Below are 19,077 nucleotides of genomic sequence, written 5' to 3'. Positions count from 1 at the left end.
GCGGCTAATTTATAGCTGTGTTCTGATACTAACTAGTTACTAATTAGTAACTACGGTAAAGTCTCGTTATATCGATATCGGTTATAACGAATTACTACTTATTACGATACTATTTTCATTTCCCGGCAAATTTCTTGTCTTTTATGATATAATTAGTTCCGTTAGTACGCTACCCGGTTATTATGATAATCCGGTTACTACGATGCCCTTTTCATCTCCCGCCAGCCAATTTGGTCTGCTTATATCGATACAAAAGCAGCTTAAATCAATCTTTGCTTAAGGATTTCAATACCAAAAAAGAACACGGCGAACGGCTGCTTCCAGTCAACTTTATTTTTCACACTTCTACCACCAGAGCGCAGCACACACACCGATTCCCGCACTTCCTGGTTCACAGGTCATGCTCAACCCGCCGCACATAGCTGGCCAAACACATGCCTGCAACAGAAGAACCAACTGACATAGCATACACACCTATTCCAACGAAGACACAAGCGTACAAACAGATGTATTTAATTGTGTTGTATTCAGATATCTTTTTATCGCTTGCAATAATCACTGATTTTCATATGTACATGCTGGCGTTCGTGGTTTCTGTATAGAATCTATACACACGAGAGAAACCACGAACGCAGTTGGTTCTTCTGTTGCAGGCATGTGTTTGGCCAGCTATGTGGGGCGGGTTGAGCAGTTAATGCAGTTCGGCGCAGGATCAGATATATCGACAGTCCGGTTATATCAATATTTTTTCCGACTCCCGACAATATCGATATAACGAGACTTTACTGTATATACAAATATACATAATCCTGCCCTATAATTTGTCTTTCTTTCAATACAAATACGGTAAAATGGGCATATTTCAGACATGGTGATTAATTATGATTAATTAATTTGAAAACTGTGATTGATTTGATTGATGCTGTGAATGTTTAAGGTTTTCCTGTTACCATCAATTCAAAATTATGAAAAAAAAAATACTGTTTTACTTCAGACAGAGTGAAATCAAAGTTATTAACTTCTCCATCAACAGAACAATACAAAGTACTCTTACTCTGGACTTACTTGGTCATGTCTGGGGCTGCAATACTTAATGAAATACCGACATTTCCGGTGTGTAGGCCGCTACTTTTTTCGGAACATTTTAAAACCTGCGGCTTACACAGCACTGCGGCTAATTTATGGCTGTGTTCTGATCTTGTGACATCACTTTTATTTTAGAACTAATACTAATTGTTTAAACTAAAACATGCTAGGTTAATTGGCGACTCCAAATTGTCCATAGGTATGAATGTGAGTGTGAATGGTTGTTTGTCTATATGTGCCCTGTGATTGGCTGGCCACCAGTCCAGGGTGTACCCCACCTCTCGCCCGAAGACAGCTGGGATAGGCTCCAGCACCCCCGCGACCCTCGTGAGGATAAGTGGTAGAAAATAAATGAATGAATAAACTCACAAGTGAGGGAAATGTAGCTCTTTTTTAGCAGGAGCCAATCATGAGCTCTTAATGAACTCACTACGAGGTTGTCAAGCCACCGGAAATCGTAGGCCATCACTCATCTTACAAAGAAGACTAAAACATCACAAAGCAACTTGACCCAAACTTAAGTGCCAAAGTTGCAAAATGTGCTGCAAGGAAAAGGCAGCAGTGACATGCTAACGTCATTTGACATGCTAATTTCGACAGATGACTCTGTTTCATGTCCAACTATTGTCTGAGGCAAAAGGATTACTCCAAGTGAAAGAACTCCACAGTATTCTTTAGCAGCTGGACAAACATCTGCCTCCTGTTATATCAGCACCTCCTTATGGGGGTTGTGTAGTTTGTGTGTATGTGTGTGTGTGTGTGTCACGGAGGGGGGGCGGTAAATGGATTGAGATGGGTAGTCAGCACAGGAAGTGCTGCAGACTGTAACCCCCAACTCCACTCCCCCCTTCAAGTCACAGACAAAGTCACACAACTTTGTTTATTTTGTTGAACATTCCATTCCATTAGAAGACAGGGACCAGTCTAACAAAACGTGTCATCTTGAAGTTAACTATGTAATGCGAGAACCAAAAACACTATTTAGATGTAGTGTATGTCGTACTTCACTACCCCATACAATACGGTGAGAGCATGTAGGATCTAAAACACATTGCAGACTGAATTAACAAATAATGCTTTCTGTATGAAAACTATGTAAACAATGTAATCAAGAAATAGTCTGTCTCTGATGTTAAAAAGCATGTGGTAGAAACATCAATAAGCTTACAAAACATGGAAAAAAATAAAGCTTGAGAAAGACCAACTGACAAATAAAGTAACAAGACATGCATGGTCACAATGACCATAATGTATCCCACTGGGCATCCTCCCATTGTTTATGATACTGTCTGAAAAACATGTGGACTATCATAGCGGTTCTGCTAAACTGATTTGCTGTCTTTTTACATGTACGCTGACACTGGCCAAACTTTATGACCGCCTTGCCCAAGAAAATATAATACTAATCACACGGCATTGTCCTGCAGTGTCAAACATGTCATTTAGATGGTAAGCCTGAAAAGTGTGAAGACTAGTTTGCGCAGTTTGCCTTCCGCATACGTACATTGTCACCACCACTTCCCGCATCTGTGCAGCGCTAGTGCTATTATTTTGTCCTGCTTTGGCCCATGTCATTCATACAAGGGTACATATGTTTCTATGAAGAAGCCACAAAGCTGGATCCTCCTACTATCAGACTACTATCATAAAATGTGTGATGCACAGCCCACACTGTTTGCGAATTGGTTGCATCGCGTTCCCGACTAGTTCATGCAAGTGGAATTATGATTATGCGAGCCAGAAGTTTAGAAAATTTGCCACATCCATGCAGCCCTTACAGTTTACACACACTTCACATCTGTTTACAGTAAATGTACTCATTTGCACGCAAACTTGCGTACCAGTGCAGGACAACATTTTTGCACATCTGAAGGTGGTTTTATGACCACTCACAAATTGTGCCTTTACAATCATAATTAGAAAATATACTGTGAATGACTTACTATAAGCTGACACTGTTTCATAGGCTTTGAACTCAGCAGCTTGAATTGTAATGTGGAAAATGTATGACTAAAAGAACTACAGTTCCCATGATGTTATGAGTACAGAGTCAGGAAGTAGTAAATTCTGATGGTAAAGCGGATGCTCACATCGTGTTTACAAGTATAATGCGGCGATCGTGTTTTGATCGGACAAATCTTAAGTAAGTTTGATCAAATGTAAGAATCCCAACAGCTTCCGCTTGGACTGCCTGGACGTTGCATGTCTCACTCATCAGAAAGCTAACAACTTGCGGTGTAACTGTATTAAACTACAGAGTCAATCACTGATGACATAGTTGATGGTCGACAGGGCTGAGGTACTATTAATTTTGGTTTCCAGACTGTTTTATGCTCATACTAATACCAATTTCTTATGATTAACTAACTAACACAATGAATTAATTAACACGACAAGACTTGTGCCATATTGGGCATTAACTGAGAAATCTACGCAAACTAAGCATTTTATTTGAAGTACACCAAAAAATCTGCTAACCGGGACATAAGCTAGCTGAGATTCCAATGTATTGATGGGGGTAGTTTTTTTTTTAAAAAAACGTGGAAGTAGCCACAGCAGAGGGAGAATTGACTCCAGAAAATACACTTTTAGTAGTGTACAAAGCAGCAGTGGGGTTCAACATCCCGCTGTAAATGCTGGCCTGCGTTTGCATGACAGACAAGGAAGAGGATGACAAGTGGATCGGACATTTTAATGAGCTCATGGAGACAGGGATCTGACGATTCTGATTGGCAGCTAACATTAGGTGAATATGATTATACGTGGAGAGATTTTGATTTGAAGTCAACTGGTGTGAATAGAGATTTTTCCAAACATCTGTGTGGGGAAAATGCTTAGCAGTTAGAAAGAGATACAATTTTGCCTCTGTGCATCCCAGATGTAATTGTAGTGTGTCAACTATTAACTTCTTCATTGTTTATTATTATATATACAATTTATTTATATTGATTTAACACATTGTTAAACTGCTATATTCCTTCTTCATTTTCTGATGTTGTTTCAGAACTGGCAAAGAGCACATGTGGAGTAATAAGTGAACAAATGTCATTTTATGTAATAATGTAATGATTGATGTGAAATGAAGAGGGGGTAAGGTTGAATAAGCTCTGCTTCTTCCTACTCCTTTTGGACAAGTGAAATTGTGAAGTGTGGTATGTGGTGTACAGTATACCAAAGTATGTAGTAACATACAACATATGTAACATATGTAGTAACATATGTAGTATGTCCAAATAAAATTCAAAATTGTAAACATGTTGAAATATTAACATTTGGTGGTGACATATCTGCAACTCACAAATCTCGTGGCTTTATTACCTGCAGGTGGCTGACAATGCAGAAGGGTTCGGGACGATTCAGTCCACAGGTGGAGGTGGACGACAACTGGTGGCCACGACCAATAAGAAGATCTCCTGTGGCTGGGTAACAGCTACCCTCGGTGCAGCCATCACTGAGCCCTGCAAGACTGACCTCATCCTGCTGGGACAAGGTGGACCCCAGTAAACCTAAGAAAAGAAGATCAATAAAGACCATGAGAAAGATTTGCTGCTTTAATATCTTATTTCGACATTAAGCTACTGAACTGAGTGCAATGTGTAAACTTGGAGTAGCGTACAATTCAGAATCAACTATTGTATGAATTACTAATTCATCAAAGTCATTGTCCTTCATTTTCGATTTGTTACAATAATAAAAGAAAACTATGATCTGTGGTTTTGTTTTGTGTGAAGCAGGACTGTTCAAACTGTAGTACAAAAAAATTGAAGAATTCTGTGCCTATTTTGATGTTTGAAATTTACCAACCCAGGCTCAGAAGTGAAAAAATAATCCCCCAAAAAGCTGCTTGCGGTGACAACGTGGTTATCATTTCAACATTTTCAACATTCAACATTATCCTGCTTTATTCTTTTGACAGTTCTTGTTTAATTGCATTTTTACACTCTGTCCCGGGCAGAGCAGCCTGACCCATTAGGCAAGGTTGGTAAATGCTATGGGTGCTATGGCCTCCAGGGGGTTGTAAAACTTCACCTTTATTATAATTATATTAAAACAAGTAGTTACTCTTAAGTCTCAAAATAGAAAAGCTCACATTGATTCAAATGTAAAGGAACCCCCAATTATGATTTCTCTATAATGAAATCTCTCCTAGAGCGCCACATTGGAATAGGGCTGGCTCTGGGACCGGCCCACGAAAAAGCAAAGAAAATACATAGCTGTGGCCCCCAAGTGACCACCAGGCCGAAATACGGACAGCCCTTCTGTGAAGTCATTCACAGTTTATTATTTTAACAGCGATTCATGTTCATTTATAAAATGATATAAATGTGCGCCTGCAGCATTAGCCAGGCAACAACAAAAGTCCATAAACAACTTCATTAAATGCATGAATTAAATCGAGTGGATTTACTTGTTTGTATTTTTGTAATATAGACATTATCTTAGTTTCTTACCCAGAAGCAGTCCCAGCTGAACGCACCGCATCTTCGCCTTCACACAAAACCGCCGCAATCTAAACTTTTGCAGATCTGAAGACGCCCACACACCTTCTTCGCCTTCTTCAATAAAGCAAGCAAGAGTGCGTTCCGACAAACAGCATCCGGCAAACTTGTCAAAATAAATCACTGGTTTTGCGCTTGGTCTTTGAAATTTTAATTGCAAGTTTGCTATTTAGGGGAGTTTATATGCACGCGGAGTCATAGAGAAACGTTTTATTAGTTGCATTAGCTATTGTTGGTCATTCAACTTTAAATTTTCGTCGTAATTATAACCATGTAGCTTGTGTAAAACGTTATGCATTACACATTACGTTGGAAATTTTAAACCATTTAATATTTCATTGTTGAACAAGCTTTAAAAACAGCAATAATAAAACAAAACTCCATTCTGGTATTTGCACATATCGGTTATACTGCTATTGATTCCATCCACACCTTTATTCAAGTAGCACTGCGACTTCCTGTATGATTAATATACTGATATACTCATTCATTCATTCATTTTCTACCGCTTTTTCCTCACGAGGGTCGCGGGGGGTGCTGGAGCCTATCCCAGCTGTCTTCGGGCGAGAGGCGGGGTACACCCTGGAGTGGTCGCCAGCCAATCACAGGGCACATATAGACAAACAACCATTCACACTCACATTCATACCTATGGACAATTTGGAGTCACCAATTAACCTAGCATGTTTTTGGAATGTGGGAGGAAACAGGAGTACCCGGAGAAAACCCACACGTGCACGGGGAGAACATGCAAACTCCACACAGAGATGGCCGAGGGTGGGAATTGAACCCTGGTCTCCTAGCTGTGAGGTCTGCGCGCTAACCACAACCACCGTGCCGCCCTACTGATATACTAAAAATGTATATTACAGTATTACACAAGCCCGCTAAATTACCTGTTAACGTCAATGTTAACTTAAATTAAATGTCCTATAGATATAATAATATAATAGACTCTATACAGCTTTGTGTTTAACTTTCAGTCCCTACGTGACATAAAAAACAGTTTGGAGTGGTCATGTGTCATTTGACCATCGTAGGCTGTGGCTTCAATAAAATGACGGGTAAGGTCGCTATTTCCCAAAGTTTATTTTTTTTGTTAAATAAATGTAACATTACATAATAAATAAAATAAAAAAATTAAATAAAAAAAATATATTAAAAAATAAATGTAATTTGTAATACCCAATTCGCAACATCACATAGCTTTGACATTACTTAGTAAAAAGCATCACAATATGTGGTATATCCCCCACTATTTCCCTTTAAGCACACACTGGTTTGGGGCTTTTTTGGGTTAACATTACAACCCCCCACATTCCACGACTGAAGAAAAACCTCTGTAATCTCACCTGCAAGAACAAAGGATGAATGTGTGTCTGGGTGGGGGATGCTGGGGAATTTGACCCCCCACTTGAACACCTGAAGACTCATTCAATTCTGTGTGCTTGTTGAGAGTAGCTCATTACAATGACCCAGAACCTGTAGCAGCTTGCAGAGACCAACGTCACATCTGTCTCCAAACTAACATGAAGGTATCAACACCATCATCATCAGTTTTGGAGTGCTGATTTGTGTTGTATATTGCATCAAGTTTTCTCTGTCACAATCCCTAAGGAAATCATGGAAATTACAAGCTGAATTACAAACTGTCGCCATTATAAAACCTTTAATTAGTGCTGTCAAAAATAGCACATAAATGGCACTAACTGAATTATTTACTGTATTACATTTAGGATTTTACCATAATTATGTGTGCACCATGTCAAGCCACATCTATCTGTTATGACGGCCACAATACTGTCAGGAACCAGTGGACAGACCAGAACCCGAAATGACACCCACACCCGAAATGCAGCGCAGACGAGCCAATGACCACCTTCGTGTTGTGTAACGACTGCGGCAATCGATGGAAGTTCTGCTGAGGAGCGAGGTTTTATTCTGCCGCCGTGACGTCACATCCAACAGCAGCCTTTTGGTTTGCTTTATTTTGGGAATTGTTCTCCAAATATATTTAAACAAAAACGTGAATGAAACAGTGAAAATGAAATAGTCAGGGGGGGTTACAGGTTGGACCCAGTCGCAGAGAGGAGGACGAGGTTTCTTTCTTGAGTGGCTTTATTGAACACAAAAACTCAGAAGGCAACTCAGAGGTCAGAGGTCAAAAAGGCAGTAAGGGGGCTGCTGGGTGCCAGGCGAAGCCATGAGACAAAACGAGATGTGTGCAGTGCTAGTGGACTTACGAGGGTCTCCAACGGAAAGAATCTGCTTGCAGGCAGGCAAAACTGGGAAGATCTGACTCGACTGGAAACAGAGGACTAACTGGCAAGCACAAGTAGCAGAGGCAGAGTTGCGTCTCATGGATTCTGCAGGACCAGGGAGAGATGTGTCTATGGCGACAGCAGAGGTCAGCAAACATCACACGGGGCAACAGCAACAGCATGTAACAAGAGTCATACAGAGTCTGCTGCTGTATCATAACTTTATTCTGACCTGACGACACCAACAGCAGTGGAATTCCAAAACAATATATAGTATGTATCGCCAACTGTCCTTCTGCTCGTCCTGGAAATGACACGTACTCATTGTCACTAGACGACCGCAAGATGCATTCACAGGCAACCTGAAAATCACAACAACCTCTTTATTATGTGTGTAAATTGTTGTCTAAATTAGGGGTGCACGATAATCATTGGACTGATAATTATCAAGCTAATATAGTGGGAGGTAATTATGACATATAGATAAATCAGACTACATTGAAAATAGCTCTGATAGGTGACCATTTGAAAAAAGCTCACCAATAAGGCAAGATTACCCATACAGTGTGAGTGAGCAAATCAAACGCTCCTTTCTCTCCCACCAATGACGTTAATGTTTTGTTAACTCTCACAGATCTAATTTGTAAACCAACATTCACATTAATTTTGACATTATGTGTGCTGAAAACATGGAGCAGTGGTGAACCTTCCCAGGAGTGCCCGGCCAACCAAGAAAAAAAAAAGACATATTAATTTTCAAAAACCATCTACAAAGATGCAAGTGTATCTTCACGCTGGCACCTGCAATGACAACCGTGAAGCATCTGTAGGAGGTGGAGAAGCAGGTTTACTCCACTGGACTAGTGTGAAGAAGTCTAGCGAGACTCTATCGGGTCTAACTGGAGGGATACACCACATCAGCAGGAGACCATTAGAGAATGGCTGTGGTGCTTTCAAAGAAGCACACCAAACACGAAAACCAAAATGCCTTTCAAGAAAAGATGGACTATACATGTTTTGTATCCTTACACTATAGAGTATGTAAGTATGTAAGTCAAGACTTTTATAAACTTTACAAAATATGGTTGCTCAAAATAAAGATTTTTGCTTGCTCCGTCCTGGGATGTTTATAGCAAAAAACAAAACAAAAAAAGGGATTAAGGCTGTTTCAGTGTGTTATTGATCAGCTAGGATAACCTGGGATAACCTAACCCAGGCTGGGTTTAAGTACAGTGTAAATTGATGAGGGCTCCACCTTGTGGCTGTATCCCCTCACTGCTCTTAGATGAGGTTCTTCCTCTCAGGTGAAAACATCTACTGATGTTTTCTTTTGTTATAGCTATATTGTTTCTTTAAATTGGTCACGTTTGCTGTTGAAAATATTGTTTAGAATGTTTACCTGATCAAGTAAAAGTGATCAGTATTAATGCATGTATTAGCACAATATTCAATATTATTATTTATTCAAAATTATTTAAATTATTTGTACAAATTACTGTTTATGCTGTACATTGTTCATATTTGATGTCTGTCTGTCTGTCTGTCTGTCTGTCTGTTTCTCTGTTTGTTTGTTTGTTTGTTTTTGGAAAAGGACTAGTATGTTAACCAGGCTGATGATGTATGGAGGACCAAAACTGCCAAAATAATAAATAAATAAATAAAAGTGGAAATAAAAACAAAAATGAAAAAAAAAAAAATTAAATACAAAAAATAAATATAAATGGAAATAAAAACAAAAATAATTTTTTTTAATTTTTGAATCTTGTTTTTTATTTTTGTATTTATTTTTGCCTTTATTTATTTATTTATTTATGTATATATTTTTTATTTTTGTTTTTATTTCCATTTATATTTATTTTTTGTATTTAATTTTTTTATTTTCACTTTTATTTATTTATTTATTTATTATTTTGGCAGTTTTGGTCCTCATAGAAATGCAGAAGGAAGAACTATTCAAATGAGGGGGCGGTCCTAAGTGTGTCTTGGGTTGAACTGTTCGCCTATTGGTTGATCGACATGTGAGTGGGAAAATCGACTAGGTATGCCTGCAAACGGCCACAGCAAGAGGACGTATACAGGGAGAAAAGTATACATTTACCGGAACAATAATGGCGGGGTCCACCAGGAAGTCGGTGTCCGAGCTTCTCAGGGACGCTGCCAATCGTTTGGATGATTTGGAACGTGGTAAGTATGAAACAGCTGATGTGTTACGCTTTTACTTAATTCCAGTTCAGGTGTGTTGACTCATTCTTTACTTTCTGCTTTCACAAGCTTCAACTTCGGACGAATCGGACGAGAGTGGTGTGGTGACTTCCTCTTGCTGTGGCTGTTTGCAGGCATACCTAGTCGATTTTCGCACTCACATGTCGACCAACCAATAGGCGAACAGTTCAACCCAAGACACACTTAGGACCGCCCCCTCATTTGAATAGTTTTTCCTTCTGCATTTCTGAGGACCAAAACTGCCAAAATAATAAATAAATAAATAAATAAAAGTGAAAATAAAAACAAAAATGAAAAAAAATCAAAAATGAAATACAAAAAATAAATATAAATGGAAATAAATACAAAAATAAAAAAAATATATACATGAATAAATAAATAAATAAAAGCAAAAATAAATACAAAAATAAAAAACAAGATTCAAAAATTAAAAAAAAATTATTTTGTTTTTATTTCCATTTGTATTTATTTTTTTGTATTTAATTTTTTCTTTTTGTTCATTTTTGCTTTTATTTCCACTTTGATTTATTTATTATTTTGGCAGTTTTGGTCCTCCATAATGATGCACAATCAACATACTATACTAAACACGTCACATGCCACTCACTGAAGTCACAATTAACCTACAGGAAGCCATGCTGAAGCACCAACACTTTAATATTCTAACAATGGACCCTATACAGATTTTTATCCATTATTAATACATAGGTTGTATGCATACGAAACATTTTTGCATTGTTGTCATTTGACTATTCCAGGATTGGCTTTCTCCAAATAGCAGTGTGTTAATTGGCCACTCCAAATTGTCCATAGACAACGTGTAGTCTCTGAGTGAAAAAATATGACAACTTTTGAATGCAGTTCTCTCATCCATAAATACATTCTCCACCCACACAGAAGACACATCTGTGACCGTCCTTCAAAATAAGAGCACTGTTTGCCCCAGGTCTGCATGAAAAAAAGAAGCGTGTCATAAAAAAATGTCTTACTTATAGTGTTGGAATTGCATGGGTGACTACATCTTCCTTAATCATAAGCTCAGGCATTACACTCAGGCATTACATTGAGTTAACCAAATTGGCCGTGGGGCCAGACGATGTATATGATATATGCATTTACGTGTACAGTCCACCTGAAATGATTTGTCTTATTTCATCTGGAGTGTCTGTAGTTCACATATAGCACGTTGTAGTGTACAGTGTACAGTGTACAGTATACAGTGTACAGTATACAACCTGCTACAGCATACCTGTATGAGCTTGTGTCTATTTTTTCAGGAGCACTTTAAACATCAGGCTGCACGATGTGCGAGTGGTTAGCGCGCAGGCCACACAGCTAGGAGACCTGGGTTCAAATCCCTGCTCGGGCATCTCTGTGTGGAGTTTGCATGTTCTCCCCGTGTGTGTGGGTCACATTCCAATAACATGCTAGGTTAATTGGCGACTCCAAATTGTTCATAGGTATGAACGTGAGTGTGGTGTGAATGCTTGTCTATACGTGCCCTGTGATTGGTTGGCAACCAGTCCAGGGTGTACCCTCTTGCCCGTAGACAGCTGGGATAGGCTCCAGCATACCCATGGGTTAGGGTTAGGGTTAGGGTTAGGCAGTTAAGCAGTATAGAAAATGAATGAATGAATGAATAATCTTGTTAGTAATCCAATTACTTTGGGGGGGAAAGTAGTAACTATAATTTGTTTTGTAAAGTAATTGACCTAAAGCAACTCCTTGAAGAATAGATTGCTTAAAATTCCAAGGATATTTTTTTGCAATTTAACATGTTGTCATTTCAGATCTTTTTATCATGGAGGATCCGTTCATGACAGGAGACTCTCCATTTGATGAGTGATTAAGTGGATGTACAGTGGTCTATTCTTAAACCCTGAGATAGATTCGCTGAGCATATCAGTACAGGCACAGTGGATTAAAAGAAGGTTATGTTGTTTATTTTGAGCAACAGACACACAAACCCAACAGTGCCTACCTAAAAGAAGCCAGTGTCTTCTTTCCATAAATGAGGGCTTTAAATCTTGTAGCTGACCGCTGAAATCTCTTAAGCCTCTGGAAATTGTTGAACCATGAGACATATGTTTTGGCACTTTGGCAGTGGACTGACTCACACAGTCTTTCAGAGACATTAGTAGCATATGATTATGATTGACTTTACATTTAGTAAAGTATGTAAACATTTTCCTGTCTTTTCATTTGAAGTAACTTTTGTAGGTAACACTGTATATGTTAACCAACAGATACTGGAAATGTACAGTTTAAGTATGGAAATGACTTAGTTTTATCAGCTGTTGGTAGTGTAACTATAAATGACAGAGGTGCACTGCAAAAAAAGGGTAGAAGGTGGCAGCAGAGTGACAACACAGATCCTGACAGTATCCCCCCCCCCCCGCCCTCTTGTAAGGAGACACCTGACGGCTTACCTGGTTTATCAGGGTGAAGACAGTGGAAGTGGCTAATCTAGGTCAGATTGAGGATACAGGAGTGGGGCAGCCAAGAGCGCTCCTATGGTCCATATCCCTCCCAGACAACCAGGTACTGCACCCCTCTACCCCGTCTTCAGATGTCCAAAATTACCATCGATCAGCCGCAACGGAGGCTCAGCTGGGGGTCACAATGAGCTTCAGGAGACAGGCTTGACACATGAGACATGGAAGACCGGGTGTACCTTGAGCAAAGGAGGGATCTTGAGCGAGGTCCGACTGATGACTGAGTCAATGACATATGGACCAACAAAACGAGGTGCCAGCTTCCTGCTTGTTACATATAGTGGTTGCATCGTGGGACGACAGCCACATCTTCTGTCCAGCCTGGTACTCGGCTGCCAGGATGCGATACATCTGCTGGTTGCATGCGGCAGTCTTTGCGAGGGCGGCCATAGTCTCCCTCCATACATGCGTGCCTGGTGAACTGCCACCTCCTTCTCCTGTGCGAGGAACAGCAGGGTTGCTTTCCAGGGCAGACGGTGGCAGATGCAACGTAATGCTGCAGGTCCCGGTTGGCCCGCTCTGTCTGCCCGTTGGTCTGGGGTGATACCCGGATCAGGCTCACCGATGCCCCCAGTGCCTTGGGAGGTGAACTAGGGACCTCTATCTGAGACAATGTCCGTAGGTATGCCATGCAGCCGAAACACGTTCTTCACCAAGAATCGTCAAGTCTCCAGGGCTGAAGGGAGCTTGGGAAGTGCCACAAAGTGAGCCATCTTGGAGAACTGGTCTACAGTGGATGACCGAGTTGCCCCTGAAGAGAGGAAGACTGGTGACAATGTCCAGAGCGATATGGGACCATGGGTGGAGTGACTGGTAGTGGCTGAAGCAGGCCCGCCGGCGGGCGATGACAGAACTTGTTCCTAGCACAGACAGAGCAGGTTGCGACATACTTCTTGGAATCCGATGCCATGGCTGGCCACCAAAACCTCTGTGAAATAACAAATAGATGGGCACCTAAATGCACCAGGGCAGCCGCAAGGGGTTTCACAGTTGTAGCTGTAGTTGAGTAGGGCGTAACATTGGAGGCATACGAACGCGAATATACGAATGCGAACATACAAATGCGAACGCCGCTTCTTCTGGGGGGTGGGGGGGGGGGGGTGGGGGGGGGGAGTGTTCTCAACAGGTCGTGTAATATTCTGTTAAATCTTTCGCACTGCAGGTTGCCTTGGGAGTTGTGGGGCGTGGTCCGAGTCTTCTTACAACTTCGTACAACCGGCACAATTCAGTGACCACTGCACTTTCAAAATTCCGCCCTTGGTCGGAATGCAGGCGTTCCGGCACACCATACTTGAGAAACCACTCTCTGAGAATGACTTTTGTTGTGGTATCTGCTTTCTGGTCTCGAATGGCAAAGCCTGAGTGAATTTTGTGAATATATCTGTTATCACAAGAACATTTTCAGGTCCATTTGTGGCATGGTCCGGTGTAGGAAAATCTACAGCAACCAACTCAAGCGGTCTAGTGGCCAAAATTTGAGTTGTCAGAACACACCTTTGACATGTCTTTACCCACTGCTCTACATCTTTGTGCATGCCTCCCCAGAAGCATCACTCCCTCACTAGGCCTAGTGTTTGTTCTATGCCCTGATGGCCCATCTGGTCATGCACACTTTTCAGCACTTGTTCCTTGAGGCAGGCAGGTAACAGTAGCAGATAGCATTCTCCAAGGGGCACATGCTCAAATACTCGATACAAGAGCCCGTCTCTCTCTTTGAGTCATGCCACTGTTTTAAAAGTGAGTGCACTGATTTTCCAAAAGCTTCTTAATATGTTGAGATTAGGATCCACGGCTTGAAACTCAGGAAGGACTTTAGAATAACCAGGCAATGTGGGCGTGTTGTCTCGAATGGCCTCGTCATTTGTTGCCTCACTTGCCTCAACTGCCTGACCCTACACAGCTCAATACCTGCGGCAACTAAGTCTTGGCCTTAAAACTGTCCCTGCCCTCTGTGAGCTGCATATTGCTACACACCCATCATATTCCGCATCCTCACGTGTTGGCTCCGACTCACCGGCCGCTGGTCGACATGAGAGGGCATCAACCGCAGTATTACATCTGCCAGGCTGGTACACAACATTAGTTGCGCCATCCACCGCTGTTGAATTGCCCCCAAATCGGCAGTCAGGGGGTTATTATCTGTGATGATAGTGAACTTAGAAACCAGCAAGTAACTTCTAAACCTTTCAGTAACTTCCAATTTTAGTGCTAGAAGCTCCAGCTTCATGCTGCTATAATTCTGATCATTTTTCTCAGCCCCCCTGAGTCTCCAACTTGCATATGCTATCACCTTTTTGCGACCCACTTGCTCTTGATACAAGACTGCATCCAAGCCTAAATTACTCGCATCGGTCTCAAGTAGAAAAGGTAAAGCAAAGTCTGCATAGCCGAGAGTGGGGAGCACTACTTTCAACACTCAAAGGCTTGTTGGCAATGAGGTGTTCAAGCTGACCTGGACAGCTGATTAACCTTGGCCTGGCCGCTCTCTTTGATGCAGGTACTAACGGCATCATGGAGAGGTCCTGCAATTTGGGAAAAGTCCTCAACAAACCTCCTGTAGTAGCTACAAAACCCCAATAATGATCTGAGTTCCTTCACAGTCTGGGGGATGGGTCACTGTTTCACTGCGCTTATCTTGTCAGGATCGTCGCTTACACCTTGAGCGGACACTTGGTGACCCAGGAACTTCACATCAGTTTGGAGAAATGACACTTCTCCACTCTCACCTTAAGCCCTGTATCTGGAAGACTATCTCTAGCCTCGTGAGGTGGTTCTGGAAGGTTGGTGAAAAGATGAGCAAATCATCTAAATAGATCACTACTATTTGGAACACCAAATCGTTCATGGTAGCCTGCATTAGTCACTGAAAAGTGTCAGCACCATGCTGGTCTTGCTGTTGGGCGGCCTATTAAGGGCCCTCGCATACACTTGTATGATAAAGACTGATAAAGAAGGCACCCGTGCCTTTTTTTCTGCCTGTTACACGGGCAATTGAAACCTTCTCCACCAGCTCTGCCTCTAGCACTTGTTGGAAGGCCTCTCTCCATGCCACATCCAACTCACCTCCCAGAAGAGTGTCAAACTGTGCTAATGCTAACTGTCTGCACCTCTTGATAATGTTCATTCCAATAATGGCGGTAGGGTTGGGACAGTCTCGTCAGTGTTATCCTGGAGGATCAAGAATCCACGCTCAGGAACAGCCATACCTTGGACTTCCACATCCAACTTCTCGTATCCTAAATAAGGCAGAGGCAATTTGTTGGCTGCTAAGCCACTAAGATGTCCAAGTGCAAGTCCTCATCTCCATTGAGATGATTTCTGAAAAAAACTTTCTGTCAGGGTGCTTACATTGCTTCCGGAGTCAAGTATGCATCTCAATTTAACGCCACCTAGTAATATCCTCTGCGCCATCACACGTACCCCTCATTGCCCGGCTCACAGCAATGGAGGGCTCCTGTTTCCCCGATCGCAGGACACTGTCTGGCCATGTGTCCCACCCCTTCACACCGCAGACAGATTGGCTGGCCATCACTGGTGTACCTGGGTTAGACTTTTGGTCTACCACCCCTAAAGCCCCATCCACACCCCTAAAGTATTCTGCATGGTGAGCCCATGGACTGCATTTGTTAGCTCACTGATAGCTTTCCCTGTTGTGAAATGGTTTTAACTACTCAGTTACTGACAGACAGTCAAGTCAGTCTGTACATTATTGGTCAGTCCTCTCGGCTCTGAACCCCCATCTTTGTGGTCACCAACTAGGTTCCTGCTTCTTGTTATACTGGCACAAAGTGCTCGGTCTTCAAGAGCCCACGTTATGGCCTCAGTACTGTCTGGTTTATCTTGAATCAGCCTATGCAGTTCACGCCCAAGGGTGGAGTCTTGATAAACGGATCCCTCAGAGCTACCTGAGTGTCAGCAACTCCGTTAGGGGACTGTTGCAGCACCGTGTTTAACAGCTGTGAAAGAGCATGCAAAAAATCATACAAATCTTCCCCGTCTATATGTCTACGAGCATAAAAAGCAGGCAGGAGTTTTTCTCTGAACGCTTCCCTAAAGTACAAAAACAGATCACTGGCCTGTCTTGGTTGCCATCCTGTGTGAAGCTTGACCTCCTCCAAAGCTGAACCCTTCAACAGTAAAAGAAGTAAGTCTGTTTGATCTTCCCCTGAAAGCCCTTTCCTTGCTCTTATTGCTTGTTCAACTTCCTCTATGAACTCGTCAAACAGTGTGAACCTCTTCCATTTTCACCACCAAATGGTACAATGTGTTCTTCTCTTGGAGTATAAACAATGGAGCTTGTTTGAACATCACCCAAATTAGCAAGGCTGGACATTAACTGCATCATGGTTTTGCCTTAGTCCCCTAATTTGTAACTGTAAGTCTCGCCCCCCGTCTCCCTCCCTCCTTCAGAAGACAGAGACCTGGTGTCGTCTTCATGGCTTGTTCCTAGAGTAGAAGCCGCTACTCCTGCATGTGACATTCTCGGTTTGTGGATTTATTGGAGAAGTAGAAAAGTCACAAGCTGTGAATAAGTTTCTCCGTCAAGCAGCCTCAACGACATTCTCGTCTCCAGCACTCATGCTACCATGCCACTCATGCTCACTACCACGCTGATGTCGACACGTCTCCCACCCAGCGATGTCAACCGTAGGATGCACACGAAGACATCCTTCTTTTGTCATCGCACCAGGACAGGACCACTTCTCGCGACTACTGTTGTCTATTTTATCAATTCATTTAAACTCACCCTATCAGTACAATCTCAGAATATGTAGGGTTATCCCACTCCTGACACCAAAATGTGTGGCAGGGTCGATGGAAGAACTGGACCAAGCACAAAATTTTATGTGGGTCTTTATTCCTGACTGGACATGGCATGTTCAGCATTAATGTCAATAAAACTGAGATTTACAAGTGAAGGTGAATACTGCTATTTGCTCTCTTCTGTCCCTAGCACTGGATATTGGTCCTACTAGGTGCCAGTTATCCTGACTTGCACCAACAACCAAAAACTGCACTTCCAGAACACATAGAAAGGATTGTTAAACACAATAGACAACAGTAGTGGCTTGCTAAAAAACAAATACAAAAAAAAATCAAATTATACTTCCCTCACCACATACTTTCAGATGTTACACAGTCACAATTGAACAGTTACATTTTCAAATCAGTGTAATATTGTACATTTAAAGCAGGCAGAGGCAGATTAACTTACTTCTTCCAGTATGTTGAACAATAGCTGGACAGCTGCATAGTTGAACGATAGACACTTGGCAAGCAACACATCACCTCTCCCCTCTGAATAGTATTCAGTGACATATTGGTTAATTGCAGTCACATAACACACACAATTACAGAACACGCCAACTTTAGCAACACTCGCTGTACTGCTGTACTGCTGTACTGCTGTTCAGCGCGTCCCGGTTAACACAACCTTTTCTGAATAAACATGGTCAATGTACAATGTCATCCACCAATATTTATTGCCCCATCCATGAAATGTCAATGTATTATATTAATTTTATGAGTGATTTTCGACTTACGTGAAGGCAGAGGTGGGCAAACTTTTTGACCTGTGAGCCGTATTGGCCCTTGGTTTTCAGGGGTAGGGTAAGACGAAGCGGAAGGGCGAAGGGGTGGACTTGGAAGTCACCAATTGGCGGTTAGAGCAGGGCAACAGACTTCCCTTTGCCACTGTTGACCACTAACACACATTGTACCCGGTGTATTTTCATCCGTTTAGTAACACTGCTCATATTCCTGTCTGCGTGTTCTGACCATAAATACACTTCTTTAGTCACACTGTACTGGATGGGTCCGAAGCTGACTAGCGTGCCATTTATTCTAATCCAGTTGAATACAATCCAATTTAAGTTTAAGTGATGAAGTAGGAGTATTTTCAATCAGGACCGAGTTACACCAAAGTCTATTTTGAGCAACAGCAACTTTATCCTGCTGGCAAGGAACTCTGCAAACGAGAGGGATAAGGAGAACACTGAAATGCAATGTGTGACATTGTGTTTCAGACCTCCAAATAATCTTGCTCAATTAATCATGAAAAGCTGACATGCATGATTGAATGTAAAACATGTAGTCCCACAGGTAATTCTGTCCAACTACTCTTTCCTGTCAGGGTCTGCTGCTTTATTAGAACCTATAGTGACAAACAAGACACTTAAGGCATGGTCACACTAGACCAGTCGACCTAGTGAATTCCTTTTACTGACTTCAGTCTTTATGAGTCACTTACTCGAGTGAATTGGGCACCTGATTCCCTCAAGTCAGTTGTCACACAGTGGATGCCTGTGAAACCTGTCTAAGCCGCAGAGTCGAGAGGGCTAATGGCTGAGCTAAAAGCCCAGCTCGTCAACTCAGCGTTCAGCACAGCTCTTAAGGCTGAGGGAGTGAGGGTTGCCAACCTTCACTTGCACAGCTCGACTGGCTGGCATCTGTTACACTCGGACATACTCGACTCACTGCTGCCACAGAGCGCATGTGCGGAAACTTTAGCGT

General features: G+C 41.9%; 1 protein-coding gene across 1 annotated transcript in view; it reads right to left on the bottom strand.

Annotated features, from left to right (window-relative positions):
- Nucleotides 1-5,568, bottom strand: part of lamb1a (laminin, beta 1a) — a 37,005-nt gene extending 31,437 nt beyond the window's left edge. Inside the window, exons 1-2 of the mRNA XM_078791048.1 lie at nt 5,538-5,568; nt 4,405-4,592 (exon numbers count right to left, since the gene is read on the bottom strand). Coding sequence (XP_078647174.1) covers nt 4,405-4,592; nt 5,538-5,568 — 219 coding nt within the window. The remainder of the gene's footprint in view (nt 1-4,404; nt 4,593-5,537) is intronic.
- Nucleotides 5,569-19,077: the final 13,509 nt, after the last annotated feature.

Source organism: Doryrhamphus excisus, linkage group LG6 (genome assembly GCF_037039965.1).
Source record: "Doryrhamphus excisus strain RoL-2023G ecotype Guam linkage group LG6, RoL_Dexc_Guam_v1.1, whole genome shotgun sequence".
NCBI lineage: Eukaryota > Metazoa > Chordata > Actinopteri > Syngnathiformes > Syngnathidae > Doryrhamphus > Doryrhamphus excisus.
The sequence above is the reverse complement of the archived record's forward strand: the minus strand, read 5'-3'. Positions and strand labels throughout refer to the sequence as shown.